This window comes from Plecotus auritus (assembly GCF_963455305.1).
Source record: "Plecotus auritus genome assembly, chromosome: 6".
Taxonomy (NCBI): domain Eukaryota; kingdom Metazoa; phylum Chordata; class Mammalia; order Chiroptera; family Vespertilionidae; genus Plecotus; species Plecotus auritus.
The window spans coordinates 139710158-139725708 of NC_137773.1; the positions used below are offsets into that span (position 1 = coordinate 139710158).

General features: G+C 38.4%; 1 protein-coding gene across 2 annotated transcripts in view; it reads right to left on the reverse strand.

Annotated features, from left to right (window-relative positions):
- RAD18 (RAD18 E3 ubiquitin protein ligase) overlaps positions 1-15551 on the reverse strand; it is an 87916-nt gene that overhangs the window by 18144 nt on the left and 54221 nt on the right. For both annotated transcript variants that reach the window (XM_080673924.1, XM_080673923.1), the window contains 2 exons: positions 14280-14432; positions 10561-10735 (listed from right to left, as the gene is read on the reverse strand). In XM_080673924.1, the coding sequence (XP_080530050.1) occupies positions 10561-10735; positions 14280-14432 (328 nt within the window). The remainder of the gene's footprint in view (positions 1-10560; positions 10736-14279; positions 14433-15551) is intronic.

Below are 15551 nucleotides of genomic sequence, written 5' to 3' on the forward strand. Positions count from 1 at the left end.
TGATCACCCCCTAACCACTCCCCTGCCAGCATGATCGATGCCTAAGTACTCCCCGGCCAGTCTGATTGCCCCTAACTGCCCTCTTCTGCCAGTCTGTCGCCCCTAACTGTCCTCCCCTGCAGGCCTGGTTGTCCCCAACTGCCCTCCCCTGCTGACCTGGTCTCTCCCAATTGCCCTCCTCTGCTGGCCCAGTCACCCCTAACTGCCCTCCCTGCTTGCCTGATCGCCCACAACTGCCCTCCCCTGCAGGCCTGGTCCCCCCGCAAATGCCCTCCCTTGCAGGCCTGGTCCCTCCCAACTGCCCTCCCCTGCTGGCCATCTTGTGGTGACCATCTTGTGTCCACATGGGGACAGCCATCTTTGACTACAGGGGGCGGCCATCTTGTGTCTTGGAGTGACAGTCAATTTGCATATTACTCTTTTATTAGATAGGAGGATAGCTAAATTGTCACATCTAGAACTAGATACTGAATCAAGTTCTCAAGTTAAATGGCCGGGGGGACAAAATCATGATGCTTCATTTTGTTTTATTCTTTAGACTGTCAGCAGTACAAATAAAACCCAAATACTAAAAGATAACAAGATCCTATTAACAGGTTACAAACATGCAGCTCCATAATGAGAAACAAATTAAAGACAAGAAACATCTCAGTGATGGAAATGTCCTGAACCACTTAAGAAACTTTCACTTGATTATCATTTTCTTTGATATCAGGGATCGAGAGGCTAGGCATGAAGCTCATGATGAGCTTGGCATGTCTTCTGCACAGCCAGCCAACTTCTATACCATCTATGCAGTGCACATTCAGCTCTGCAAATGTGGTGCTGGCCACCAACCACAGAAACCCAATATCAAGTCAAAATTCAGACCACAAAACTCGGGTCTTACCATCTATTCAAGAAGAACTTTAAAACCACCTTATATTGCTGGATGTTAGGCAGTGGACACTGAGCCTCCCTGTGACTCAGTTTCCACAGTAATGAAGTGCTTGACTAAATGGTTTAGGGTATGAAAAATAATTATCCCTCCCAAACTATATTTACCCCAACTTTTCATATTCTGATACATATTTTTAATTTTTTATTTGTATTATTACCTACACCGGTTATAAATGGCTAATAAAATGTAGTTGTCTAGAGCAACAGAAGCATACTTAAGCACAAATTAATGAAATCTTAAAGGGTTCGACAATTGACTTCTACAAAATTACTTAAAAAAATAACAAGCCTCTGCATTTGAGGCCTATCATGCTTTAATACTTGAGTCTCTCTAAGGTACAAGAACAGTTTGCACTACGTTATGTGGTAAAATCAATAGAAGTAAGCAAAGTCGGTGATCTAATATGTACCCATGTTCCAGAATGTGACCATCTGTGTGGGAGTAAAGAGATCAGAGAAGATGTGCAAACTAACACTGCTTGACCTTCCAGTAAGGCAACCGTAAAATCTACCATCTAAATCTGTGTGGGAGTAAAGAGACCAGAGAAGATATACAAACTAACACTGCTTGTCCTTCTAGTAAGGCAACCGTAAAATCTACCATCTAAACCCAGGCGCTCCGGAGAGTACCACAGGGAGCTGTGGCTAATGATGCCAAGACAAGAAATGGAAACCAGCCTACCTCAGGGAAACCAGAACATATGGCAATCCCATGTCTAATTGATATTTTGAATAACTCCAGTGGGGTAGAGGGGGTCAATGGGGGAAAAAAGGGGGACATCTGTAATACTTTCAACAATAAAGATAAATTAAAAAAATAAAACGAAATGCTGCTAATAAAGGAAGCAATGGCGCCTGATACAAGCATTCTGATGTAGCTCACATTGCAATGAGGAAAGACCTGGGCTGAAATGTATTGCTTTCAAACTGTATTCACTGAATGACACATCACCTCTCTAGGCCTCCATTTCCTTACCTGTGATATGAAGTTACTATATTTAGTGACTTCTTGAGGTACCTTACAACTTGAAAATATTTGTATCCTAACATCCTTTCTCAGGTTCTAAAGGTCTCCAAAGAGACCTCAGAACATCTGTTCCTCTGATTTAAAAGCAAAGGAGTACAAAGTGAGAAGGCAGAAAAAAAGCTCTGATTTTAACTTCCAAGGTAACTATAACAAATTATAAACTTGATCAACTGATTAAAAATACAAAATCCCAATAGCATGATATATCAATTATATGTCATTTCTATTCCATTCTCCTAAACAAAGTCAAAAGAATTCTGGTTTTGGCCTTTTAAAAAATAAAAAACTAGAGAAAGCTCTTAACTGGCTGCCCACATTTGGGGGTCTGGGAGTGTTGATACAAAATAATTATTGATTTTATGTCTAACATTTAGAAGAAACTGGTAGTTCCTTCAAGGTCTCATACTTACTCTTCTCAAAGCATTCTGAAAAATACACTCTTGCCTATTCCTTTTTTTTTTTAATTGAAGAATTAAATTCTGAACCAGTCATGATTATATCTGTTTCATGAATCAAGCCAAATATATGCAGAAGCATATGGAACAAGAATTCCTATGTAATTTACAAAATGTCTGAAAACTAAAAAGGGAAAACACACTTTAAAAAACTCAACCTTAATCAAGTATTACCATGTCATGCCAGTCAAAACTCTGAACATCACACCTTGGGTGACAATCAGACATGGCTACGAGCCACAACAAGAAGGTATCATTTAGTAACAGTGGACCCTGGAAGGAAGTACTAAATTCTACAAAGCACTTTAGATACACAAGTAATAACCCACTGAAATTTTAAAACTCTTTTCTGATACAGAAAATTGAAGGGCTCAGAGTAATTGTACAGTGGATCTTTTACATCATAGCAGTTCATGAACCTGGTAAAACAAAAATATCTGCCACCTAGGATTGACTCAGAGTAGAAAAACCAAGAATTATAAAACAATAACAAAAAGCTATTGTGAAGATAATCAGATTACCCAGCATACGGCACAATAAAAAAAACCCAAAGGTGCCAACATGAACTGCCTACGAGTAAAAGAAAACCTTATTAACAGCAAATATCCTTTGGCAATGGGTTCTGGAGAAAAGATAAAACTATCTGTACTTTCACCTTGTTCTTGGAGGATCACTTTTGCAAGTATAAATTCACTAATAAAAACATGCTAACTGACGAGGATGAGGCACATTGTAAACTGTCTCTTATCATGAAATGCAAAGGCTGGTCACATCCTCTGAGGTGAAATCATTCTATAAAGCAAAAACATTAGCAAAAAAAGCAAAACTGGTTTAAAAGGAATAAGACAATACGGAAGAAAATAGAATTCTTCCCTCATGCTATAGTTTGGATTACATTTTAATATACATGATAATAGACTTTATAGAATGCATTAAAACAGGGTTTATTAATTAACCTATGTGACTAAATGTAACATCTAATAATAAGTGAAAGAAAAAAAGAATATTTAATAACTAAATTTACTATAACCCAGAAACAGTACCCAATTTACCACTTCAGAAAATAACATTTTGATGACTTTGATTTCCCAACATTCAGTACATTCTTTAAATATTTTCACAGTAATATCCCTCTTTATTTTGATGTTGTAATACATTTTTTTAAAAAATGAAGTTTTTATTTTAAAATAGAATAAAAATACAGAGAAGTGGCAGATACTCCAGAAAGTACCCATATGCCCTGCACCCAGTTTCTTCCACTGTTAACATCCCACCCCAGACTAATGTCTGACACATTAGTCACAACCAGTGAAGCAAAAGCAAGACATTATTATCAACAAAATGCCACACTTAATTTGTGCTTCTTCAGTCTCCTTAGAGCCTTCTTCGGTGCTAGGATCCCACCCAGGATACATTACATGTAGTCGTGGTATTGCCGTGGTATCACCTTAGGCTCCTCTAGACTGTGACAGTTTCTCAGACACGCCTTGTTTTTGATCACCCTGACAGTTTTGAGAAGTGCTAGTCAGGTATTTTGTAGAATGACCCTCATTGGAGTTTGATGTTTTTCTCACAATTTGACTGAAGTTACTGAGTTTGGGGGAGGAAGATTACAGCAGCAAAGTGTCATTCCCATCACAGCTCAGGACCACATGCATCAACATGGCACTGCTGTTGATGTTATCTCCTGGCTAAGGTAGAGGCTGTGGTGCTTTTGTTTTCTTTTTCGTTCCTTTCCCTTTCCTTCCATTTCCTTATACCTTCTCCCTCCCATCTCCGTCTCTCTTACTTTTTCTAGCACTTCCTTGCTTCCGGCCCCAGCCATGGAATCAGCCTTTCTCCAAGAAGCGCTGGCTCCGTATATTGGAGAAAGCTGTCAGAGACCAAGATCAGTGCCCCAGGTGTGCCCAGTGCAGCTGTGGCACCCTTGCTGCTTGGCCCTGGCAGCTGACAGGGTAAGGAACTACATGTGTGCATACTAGCTAACTTATACACACAGATCTATCAATATTCCCATACGTAGCCATCTGAATCTCTATTAAGCTGAACATCAGTTCATATGAAGGTCTCCAATCTAGTACCACACTGATAGTGTTCATCTTACTTGTCTGTAATCTCCCACCGCAACAGTGAGAAACCTGATTCTTATCTGCCAGACTGGACACATAACTAACATGGCAGACAAAATGATGCTAAACTATAGATGTTTAGGAATACAGAAAAGTCATCTGAAATAAGTCAGTGAGAAACTTTAGCAAATATATATTAAAGAAATATTTAAGGTCCACACATCAGTACAAATCAAATAGTATAGATAGATACACTTCAAACACTACTTTCTAATTCTTAAGCATAAGGAAGCAATTCTGTGTAAAAAAACAAAAAACAAAAGAACAAACAAAAAAAAAACCACACATTTAAAAATAATTACCCTTAGATGTGCCAAATAAAAGGCTGGCTTTCTTTTTCTTTTTTTAAAAATCCTCACCTGAGGATATGTTTTGGGTTTTTAAAATTAATTTTAGAGAGAGAGGAAGGGAGGGAAAAGAGAGAGAGAAACACTGATGTGAGAGAGAAACATCAATCAATCAGTTGTTTCCCGAACGCCATGAACCCCAACCGGGGATGAACTCGCAACCAAGTTATGTGCCCTGACCAGGAATCAAACCCGCAACCTCTTGGGAGTACAGGACAACTCTCCAACCAACCCAGCCACCCAGCCAGGGCAGAGCTGGCCTTTTTAAAAATTATGTCCAAGGAGGGTTAAAAGTCACCCACTAATAAGGTACTTAAGACTTTCCAAAAAAACCCAAAAACAAACAAACAAAATCAGCAGGCCTATCTGCCATACCCAACAGAGTAACTCCAGAAGAGGGAGAGGATGTCCACATACACAAAGCCCATTAATAGTGCTCTTATCTCTGTGAAGGAGAAACAAAGCAGGATAATAAAAATACATTACTGACAACCAAAAAACTATGGGTAGTTCTATGCTTGTGATTTTCTGCTCAAGGCCAAGATATTTTCATTTAGTGTGTCGATAAACTTCAGTTTGATGATGAATTATTTCACACTTTGGTTTGTCGTCACACAAGGCTTAAAACTAAATTGTTTCTCATCAACAAGCACATTTCCTTCCATCAGTTTTTGGAGCCATTTGCCTCAGAGCTTTCTGGATAATCTGTCCTTTTCTCCTCTGCCCCATCCCCGACATTTGCTCAGCTATCACTTCAATAGCCCTAGATATCCTTATCTTTTCCCTTCCTGTCAGGCACACAGAGGTGCACTGAGCTCTGGAATGCCCGCATACATTCCTGCATTCTCTTGGGCTAGAGATACAGGCAAAAGCCTACAGAAACCCTTTTGTATTAATAAAGCATATGCAAAACCAAACCATTGTCCCATCTTCAGCTGAAATCACTGCTGTGGCAGATCCTTTGGGTGCCCTGCTCCTATCCCTGAGTCCTTACCCCTCAGTGTAGCAGGCCTGACTTCCAACTGTCAGTGCCTTTGTCTGAGCTGTCCTCTCACTGCTGGCCAGCTCTGTTGCCAGCACGGGAGGCTGGAAGCAGCAGAGAGCAGCCCCAACCAAATAACTGACTCCTTTGCCCTTCGACCCTTGCATGGGGTGATTCAGGTATGTTTTAAACCAGCTCCCAGTTCCCAGGAGAATTAAACTCCAGTTGCTTACAGTGACATCTGGTTTAAAAACATGGCCCCCTTAAATGCTATCTTCCTTTTCCTGTCTCACATCCCCACGCCCTACAGTGGTTCCTTCACCTTCCAAATTAACCACGTCCACTCAATCCTTGTCTCAGGTCTGCTTCTATGGAAACCAAACCATTTCAAGAACTGTATATTTCTACTCTTTTAAGAATGTTAAGAGCAAGGCAGGTTGGCCATAGCCATGGTTGGCAAACTGCGGCTCGCAAGCCACATGCGGCTCTTTGGCCACTTGAGTGTGGCTCTTCCACAAAATACCACAGCCTGGGCGAGTCTATTTTGAAGAAGTGGTGTTAGAAGAAGTTTAAGTTTAAAAAATTTGGCTCTCAAAAGAAATTTCTATCGTTGTACTGTTGATATTTGGCTCTGTTGACTAATGAGTTTGCCGACCACTGGGCCATAGCATCATTATCAGTCAGGAGAACAAACTTGGGCTCTGAGGTTCAAAACAGAACTAGACCTAGGTTCAAATCCTTGTATTGACACATACTATGCAACTTATTCGACTCCTTTGACCTTTTATTTCTACCTTTCTAAAGTGGGGTTTGCCTGTGGACTGAATGACATAATACACGTAGCACTCTTAGCACTCCAATAATGTTTGTAGAAAACCCACACCATTCTGTCTACAATAGCAAGACTTTACCATCCACTGTTTCATCATTATAACTACTAATCCAGGACACTCTTGTCAGGAAGATAACTTTTAAGACAAAAGCTTAATGAAAGATCCATCAGCTTTTCAAGAGAAAGCATCAAAGGACATACCCACAGGACTTTTTGAACCCCTCATCTCAAAATCCTCATCTTGCTGTAACCACCAATTCTGAACTACTAGGCTTACGCAATCCTCACCAAGACCTGCTCTAAAAGACCTGTCTGAAACCAAACTTCAAAATCACAACACATCTCAACTTTGCCCTCTGGCTCTCAGAGACTATTCTAATGATAAAGGTATTGTTTTCCGTTCCTTCAGTAATCGACAAATTCAGCTTGGTCTTAGTAGGCTGGTGGTACTAGTACCTCAATATTCCTTAGGTGAATGTTAACAATGGCACTTTTTCTCTTAAGATTTCCCCATCATTCTTCAATATTCTCAGAACTTAGGAAAGGCTAAAATTTAACTACTTAAATTTTCCAAAATATAGTAATACGATTTTGCCGGAAGCCAATTCCAGCATGTCATAATTGCAAGAGTTTCATCGAAAGGTTGATGGAATTTGGGGACTCAACAAGGGCTAAGTCACATATGTTATCGTCTGTTGGGAATGGCTAAAGGCATTTCTCCAAACCTGAAAAGGATGATTGCTTGCTGCCAGACAGCTCAGAGCATCTTAATCTACATGTTATTGCCTCCTCCTGGCCAAACACCTGAACAGCTAGAGGTAACTCCCCAATCTGACAATGGATTCTCTACGAAACCCTACCCTTTGATGTGTATATCTACCTCACCTTAGGACAATTTGTGTTAATAAAAAGCAAGGGGTCCTGAGACTAGGAGAACTTAGTTCCTTTTAGCTAAGTCTTCTCTGATTCCCTAAATGCCTTCCAAAATTATGTTTCATCTCTGGACTCTTAAATTTAATTTACGCACAGCCCTTCTCCAGATAGCTGAACCCTTCTAGATGCCAGATCAAGACCATCAGCGCTAAGATTTCTTCACGTTTTTGTTTTTTGCTCTCTTGCTCTTAAGAATTCTGGACAGAGAGTGCTTCCAAAAATACTAAAAGTGAGGAAAAGATTGTACCAAAATATATCAAACACATGACCAATGGGTAATTCGCCTTTCTGTCAAAGTGTCTGGTGTTCTGTGCCTGCTCCCATGTTGGACTTCCTACACAAAGTTGCTGCTACTAACTTAGCATCAGAGAAGAGGTGATTGTTTATGCCAGGAATTGTGAAGAGTCAAAATGCATTCATTCACACCTTATCTGGCTCAGGTTCTTTTATGACCAACACTTGGCATCTGCAGGAAGCACCACAGTTACCAAGGAGTAGAATTATCTGTTCTTTGTGATTTCACTTCATGAGGCCATGTTCTCTAACACACCACAGCAGAGATAAATGTATTGATCCTAAACTAATTGACTAAAATAAATGAGACCCATATTCACCACACCATGTACACCTCTGGCTACCACCTTTTTGGTCAATAAATCATAAGTATAAATCTTTCTTTTAGAAAATCTCCTAGTATAAACAAATTCCTTTGCTTATGGACAATGCCTCTCCAATATTTTTTAAAATTTTAATGTCAAATCTACAAAAAATGACTCATATCCTTCCCCCAGATTTTCACTCTCTCTCTGAATATATGTGTGTGGTATAGCATATATATATAGAGAGAGAGTACCAGTACATGCTCACACACACGTAATACTCTTAACCAATTTTAGAGTTGGAAAAGATCTCAACAAACCCACTAAGTGTAGTGCCCATCTCCCTGCCGTTGCATGCCTAAATATTATTAATAAGATGGACCAGATAAATAAAGATAACTTATCTCTGATATGCTGATTTCACTAACAGCATTTGGTCCCTTTTCACTTTGAATTCTCTTTCTGACAATGGGTTCTGTACAAAACACTACCCTTTGTTAATTACTGTAATCAAGTGTGTACCTCTTTTGACTAGGTTTTAGAATCACTAAATAACACTGACACTAACATGGCTATACTTTGTGACAGGCTTCTGCTGGGTTAGCACCAACCAGTATTATAACCTACTTCAGAAACTTTTCACTAGGGGATAAAATTATGTTTGAAGTGAATCAGGGACTTTATATTCAGATGCTGCATTTCAAAAATCTACTAATGGGTATCTTTCTTTCTTATAAATCCCTTGATTGTTTTCTAAGAAACTATGGAATTGCGGTCATTCATCCAATGATGAATACTACTTTGCTAACATCAAACTCATGCCTTGCTGCACTGTCTGTGACTTTTTCATACACAGTAACTTTTTTGTTTCACTATTTTGTTGAAGACATTTTAAATGAAAAATTAACGTAATGCTAACAATACATGTAACTCAAATGAAATGAGGAGAGCCATGATGCACACACACAGGCCAGTACATCACAACAACAACCCTCTGAGACAACTACTTGACACATGGACTATAGTTGTGATTATACCTGTCTTATTGATTATAAGACACATCACATCTCATATGTAACATGAGATGGAAAAGGTTGAAAATCGCTTTTCTAAAGCACTGTTAACAATTTTTGAATATTAAACAAATATCAAAAATTACCTAGGAAGAGCTTTACCACAGCAGTGGGTATATAGGTAAAACATTAGGGAAAATGCAGATATCCAACTGTAATTGAAGAGTTTGGTCAATTACAGTACAGAAACACAACAGAACATTGCATCCATTGGGGGGAAAAAAGGTACATATAAAGTGAGGTAGAAACATGAATAGTATTTATCATACAAAGTAAAATGTCAGAACATAAAGTGGTGTGAACACACACACACATTAACACTCTGTCCTCCTTTAAAAATTCATCTTTTATATGCATAACCCATGGACACAGACAATAGGGTGGTGAAAGGTGGGGACAGGGGTAGAGGTGGGCTATAAGGGGTCAATGAGAGAAAAAAGGGGACATATATAACACTTTCAACAATAAAAAATAAAAAGATTCAACCACTAAATGCATAAATAAGTAGAACAACAAATTCATCTTTTTAAAATAGCTTTTTTTTATCCTCACTAGAGGATATTTTCCCATTGATTTTTAAAGAGAGTGGAAGAGAGAGGGAGAGACATAGAGAAACATCGATGTCAGAGAAACACATCGATTGGTTGCCTCCTGCACACCCCCCGACCAGGGCCCGGGCCGGGGAGGAGCCTACAACCAAGTTACATGCCCTTGGCCGGAATCAAACCCGGGACCCTTTGGTCCTCAGGGCAAGGCTCTATCCACTGAACCAAACCGGCTAGGGCTAATGATTTTAAAAATCATTTGGAAAATGACTTCCCTCCAAATTTCTCATTTTTAAAGTTTCCCCATTGATTCCACTTGCTCAATTTGTCCTCTTGGGGACAAATTCTTTTTTTGTTTTACTCTCTGTGCACTGTCCTGGTCATCACTATTTTTTCTAGTGTAGTTATCTTTACCTCCTTCACTCATTGTCTTGACAAAAATTTCATTTCCTATCATACTCTCTTATCCAACTCCAGGAAAAATAGGGTTATAAAGGCTACAGAGCAGAAAACAAAGCCTCCCTAGGGTTGCTGCACATACTCTCCCACGCACTGCCTCGCTGTCACTGTGAAAGTTACCACGCAGTAAAAGGCGACTGAGAAACTGCATTATGCCTCAAAGTTATTTTCTAATTATGTGTGCCTATCTTAGCATGCACAGGAAATAGACATTTAAAATAACGACTACGAGTTTCTTACCTATTGAATGTATCTGATTCGGATGAAGAAAGAGCGTCTTCTTGAATATCAGTACAGCTAGAAGAATCATCAGGTCCATCGGGCTCACATATCCCTGGGGAGTCCAGCTGTGGCTGAGGGAAGTGGTTTATTATTGAGGGCATATCTGGTAATTTCATTTTATTATCTTCCTGTTCTAAAATGAAAAAAGGAAACAGTTAAGAGTACCTTAAAATCTACAACCTCTGCATAGTTATTATTTCCACAAACTTAATATTGTTATTTGTACTTAGTAAAATAGAAGTTTATTTAACATTGATTCCAAAACTGTAGTGACAGCCAGAGAATCAGAATCAACACTACAAAATGGTGCCATCTAATTATACTGTCCACACCATGTATTACCAAATTAATTAATTTAAAAACAAAATTTGAACCAGGAATGGGGAGAACCTTGTAATTCTAATGCAGCTTCTATTTACAGTATTACTAAAGAATTCCAGCATATTTACAGACCAGAAAAATACTGATAAACATAAGAAGCATAACAAAAAAGGATTAAAGATTCAAGTAATAAAACAATCACAATATTTGTCACTGACTACTATAGGGTAGTGAATCTACCTGGACATTTAACTAAATCTGTTACAATGAATCTAATATTCACCATGGGAAAGAAAAACTAATCAGACATATCCAATATTTTTGTTTGATCCAATACTTTTGGATCAAAAAAAATATTTTGTCACATTTCTATGCACCCCTTCTCATAATCTCAATTTCTGAGGTCTCTTATTGCAGATAGAGACACAAGGTTTGCAAAAATGTCACCAGTAGGTATACTCGTAACCAAATATCTACAAATGTGAGTGCAGAAAATAATGCCAGTGACGAATTCTTCAGTGCTCAGGACTCTCCCTCACAGCCTGTTTCAGAACTCCGCTGGGATTTCAATTGTGCCCTTTTAGATTCAGGACCTGAGGCAGCACTATACTTCAAGTGCAAGCCATGAGTGCTAACAGTATAGTGCCCCCTTTCATGAGTTTCACAGAGAGCAGAGCTTTCGCACATCACTCCTCCAGTGCGCTTTAGGGGCAAGCGGCCTTTCACAAAGGACACTAAAAAGAACTGCCAAGGTTTTATTAAAAGGAGAAAAATTATGGAAAAAGAATAAGACAAATTCTTCCCCCAAAAACCCCACAACCTTTCAAAGTCCATACAGTCAGGATTTTTCCAGAAATTATTATATAAGTTTTTGTTATACTAGAGATCATATATCACAAGAGTACAGTTTCTAAAATGTCACCAGTAGCTAATCTCCTGATGTTGTCTGACCTTCAGTAAGTCTAATCATTACCCTCTAACGTTTATCTGGGAAAAGGAAGAAAGAAGCTAACCAGGACAACCCCTTGTAAAGAGATACCCAAGATCATGTTAAGAGGAATCAATACCCAGTAAACCCAGGCAATCCTGTCATTCAACTGGCCAGGAGAATGCAATCACATTGGCAAACGAGTGAACAGAATCCTATTCAACTTAAAACTATCTTTTATTTTTGCAACTGTGTTACAACCTCCTCTTACTTCTTCCCCTGTTTAATTAGCTTCTATCAGATAAATTCCCTCTTGGGGACAAACATCATACAACAATTTGTGGGCTTTGAAAGTCAGTTATTCTTCGTATCTGACCATAGATGTCCAAAGAGGACTTCAAATTAGAGCTCCAAAATATGAGGCTCCAACATCCAACTTCCCCAAAGACACGCAACAAAATAAAGGAAGGTTTTACTTGACAGAACACACGTCTTTTTAAACGTATACTGGCGCGGCAATGAGCAAGTTTATTCTAAAGAGCGAAAATTACACAGTACATGCAGTTGTGTGATGCCGTACAAAGCGCAGCCTTTCAGTCAGTCTGTGATTCTGTCTTCCTCTCTCTCTCACTCCCCACCTCTCTCAGACCTGCACATTCATGCATAGCAACCTACCAGTAGCACTCATCTGTGAACCCCAGAGAGAGCAGTATTTAAGTGCAATACACATACGGGTAGGGCAAAGTAGGTTTACAGTTGGTCGTATGGAGAATACAATGAAGAAATAATACAAAAATAAATTTTTGCATACTTAATGTAAACCTACTTTTCCCCCACCCTGTATAACACATAACCCGAGTATAAGCAATCAATAACTTTCAAAGAGATTCAACCAATAAACAAAATTGTTCTCCAAATCTGAGATAATAAGCCAGATTTTCTCAGGAGCTCAAGTACTTTCTAAGACTATCCTTTAACAACCACATGAACAAATCCAAGTTGTTCACCAAGACCATGAGGTATATACTCAGGCAGCAACCTATAAATGACACCAGAATTTAGGACAAATAAAATACTTACGAATAAATCTAACTAAGAAGGTAAAAGACTTGCATACTGGAAACACAAAACATTGTTGAAAGAAATTAAGAAGAGATACATAAATGAAAGATTATCCTGCATTCATGATTGAAAGACAGTATTGTTAAGATGTCAAAACTAACCAAAGCAATCTCTAGATTCAATGTAAACCCTATAGCAATTTTTACAAGTAGAAAAATCCAACCTAAAATTCACATGGAATCTCAAGGGACTCAAAATAACCTTGAAAAGGAATAAGAAAGTTGTAGGACTCATATCAATTTCAAAATTCATTACAAAGCTAATATAATTTAAAAAGTATACTACCAGCATAATGACAGACATATAGACCAAGAGAATAAGAGATTACAGAAATAAACCCTCACATATAGATCAGCTGATTTTCAACAAGGATGTCAAGAGTATTCAATGGGAAAAGGACAGTCTTTTGGACAGTCTTTTTAACAAATGGTGCTGAGAAAACAATTATCTACATCTGAAAGAATGAGTTGAACTCTTACCTTACACCACATTTAGAAATTAACTCAAAATGGATCAAAACTTAAATGTAAAAGCTAAAACTATAAAACTCTTAGGAAAAAATATAAAAGAAAATCTTCATGACACTGATTTGACAACAACTTCATGGATATAACACCAAAAGTATAGGCAACAAAAATATTTGATAATTGAATTCTTCAAAATCAAGTACCTAGATGCATCAAAAGATACTATTAAGAAAGCAAAAAGACTACATGCAATGCTTACAAATATTTGCAAATCACATATATAATAAAGCATTAATATCCAGTATAAAGAACTCCTAAAACTCAAGAATGAGAAAAAAAACAACCCACACCAAACAACCCAATTAAAAAATGGGCAAAGGACTTTAACAAACAAAAGGCCAATAACCATATTTAGCTATTTTAGAGAGTGGAAGGGAGGGAGGGTAGAGGGGAGAGAGAAACATCCATGTGAGAGCTTGGTTGTCTCCCCCACTCGTCAGGACCGGGGCTAGGGATCGAATCTGCAACTCAGGTAGGTGCCCTTGACCAGGAATCAAACCCAAGACCCGTCAGTGCACAGGCTGACGCTCTAACCACTGAGCAACCAGCCAGGGCAAAGGAAGCTTTTAGAAACTGTATCTCAGGTCATCCTCCCAGTCATTTTTCCCAGAGTTATAAACCTAGTTGATATTCAACAACTGCTTTAAGTCTAAAAATACCTTTCCCCATTTCAAATATCTATTAAGTACAAAGTAAATTCCTTTGGTTTACTTTTCTTTTTATATTAAAATGAATAGTGAAACTCAACATTATTTCTGTTTTTAATTAAAGTCTCTTACCCAGGCATACAGGGAATAGCATTTTTGTAGATTCATCTTCTTTTTGACATTTCAACAGTTTTCTTGTATCCTTTTTTGACATTTCAACAGTTTTCTTATATCCTTTTTTGGCCTGATCCACCAGAAGCTGAAATTCATTCTGATGTTTTTTACCTGAAATTAAAAAGATTTTCTCAGCAAAGCAAAGACTATAACAGTTATACATCTATAACCATCAAGAAGTATCCAAGCTCGCTCAAGAATAGCACCTTTGGAAATCACTTGCAATAAATGAAAAAGCTGGTAAGCACAAGAATACAAGGTGCTGGGAGACTGTGGAAGCCTTTCCTATCTATCTCCTCCCCTCCTCAGCTACAAACATGGAAACATGACAGTCCTAGTTCGTTACTGTAGGTTTCTTCCCAAACCCCATACTCCAGAAAGGCTTTTGATAGAACATGAAAGATATTGCTTTCTTTTTTGTTGTTGTTCATCCTCACTGGAGGATATTTTTCCCTTTGATTTTTAAAGAGTGCATTGGAGGAAGGGAGGGGGGGAGTAGAGAGAAACATTGATTGGTTCCATCCCACACTAGCCCTGACGGGGGTCGGTGATCAAACCTGCAACCCAGGTGCATGTCCTTGACCAGGAATTGAATCCATGACCCTTAGGTCCGTGAGCTGATGCTCTAACCACCGATAAACACCGGCCAGAGCATGCTTTCTTAAATATATCTAAAAGGCACCTTCTGATTTCTAAGACACAATTCTAATTTCAAAGACACAAAAGAATACTAAGGTGAATATTAATTAAATATAAAACCAGAAGCCTCTAGGAAAGTTGGGTTATAAAAAGAAAGAATATCCATTTCAAGTCCCTTTTCTTCCCCTTTACACTCCTATTCCCTATCAGAACCCCTTTAGCAATCTAAGACATTTCCTCCACCAATCTACCTCGTTACACCTCTAAAAATAATTTAAGCCTGACCTCTAGGTCACCATTAGTAATATGAGTTAATTTACTCAATAAAGAGTAGCCAGTCATTGTTAGAGCATGACTTGAGGACATCTATTTGTGATCTGAACCGTGGTTCAAATAGCTGAGGTTGCACTTTACTTATCTAGCATCTGTAAACACTGAAGCCATGATTCAAAATGTCATAAATCCTGAAAAAATTCATTTCAGAAATAATCATACTGCAAATGATTCTTTTAAAACAAAGTTTTGAAACTGTTTCATACAGTAACCTATATTTTTCCTCAAGCAAATACTAAGAATACCTGGGTGTAGGGG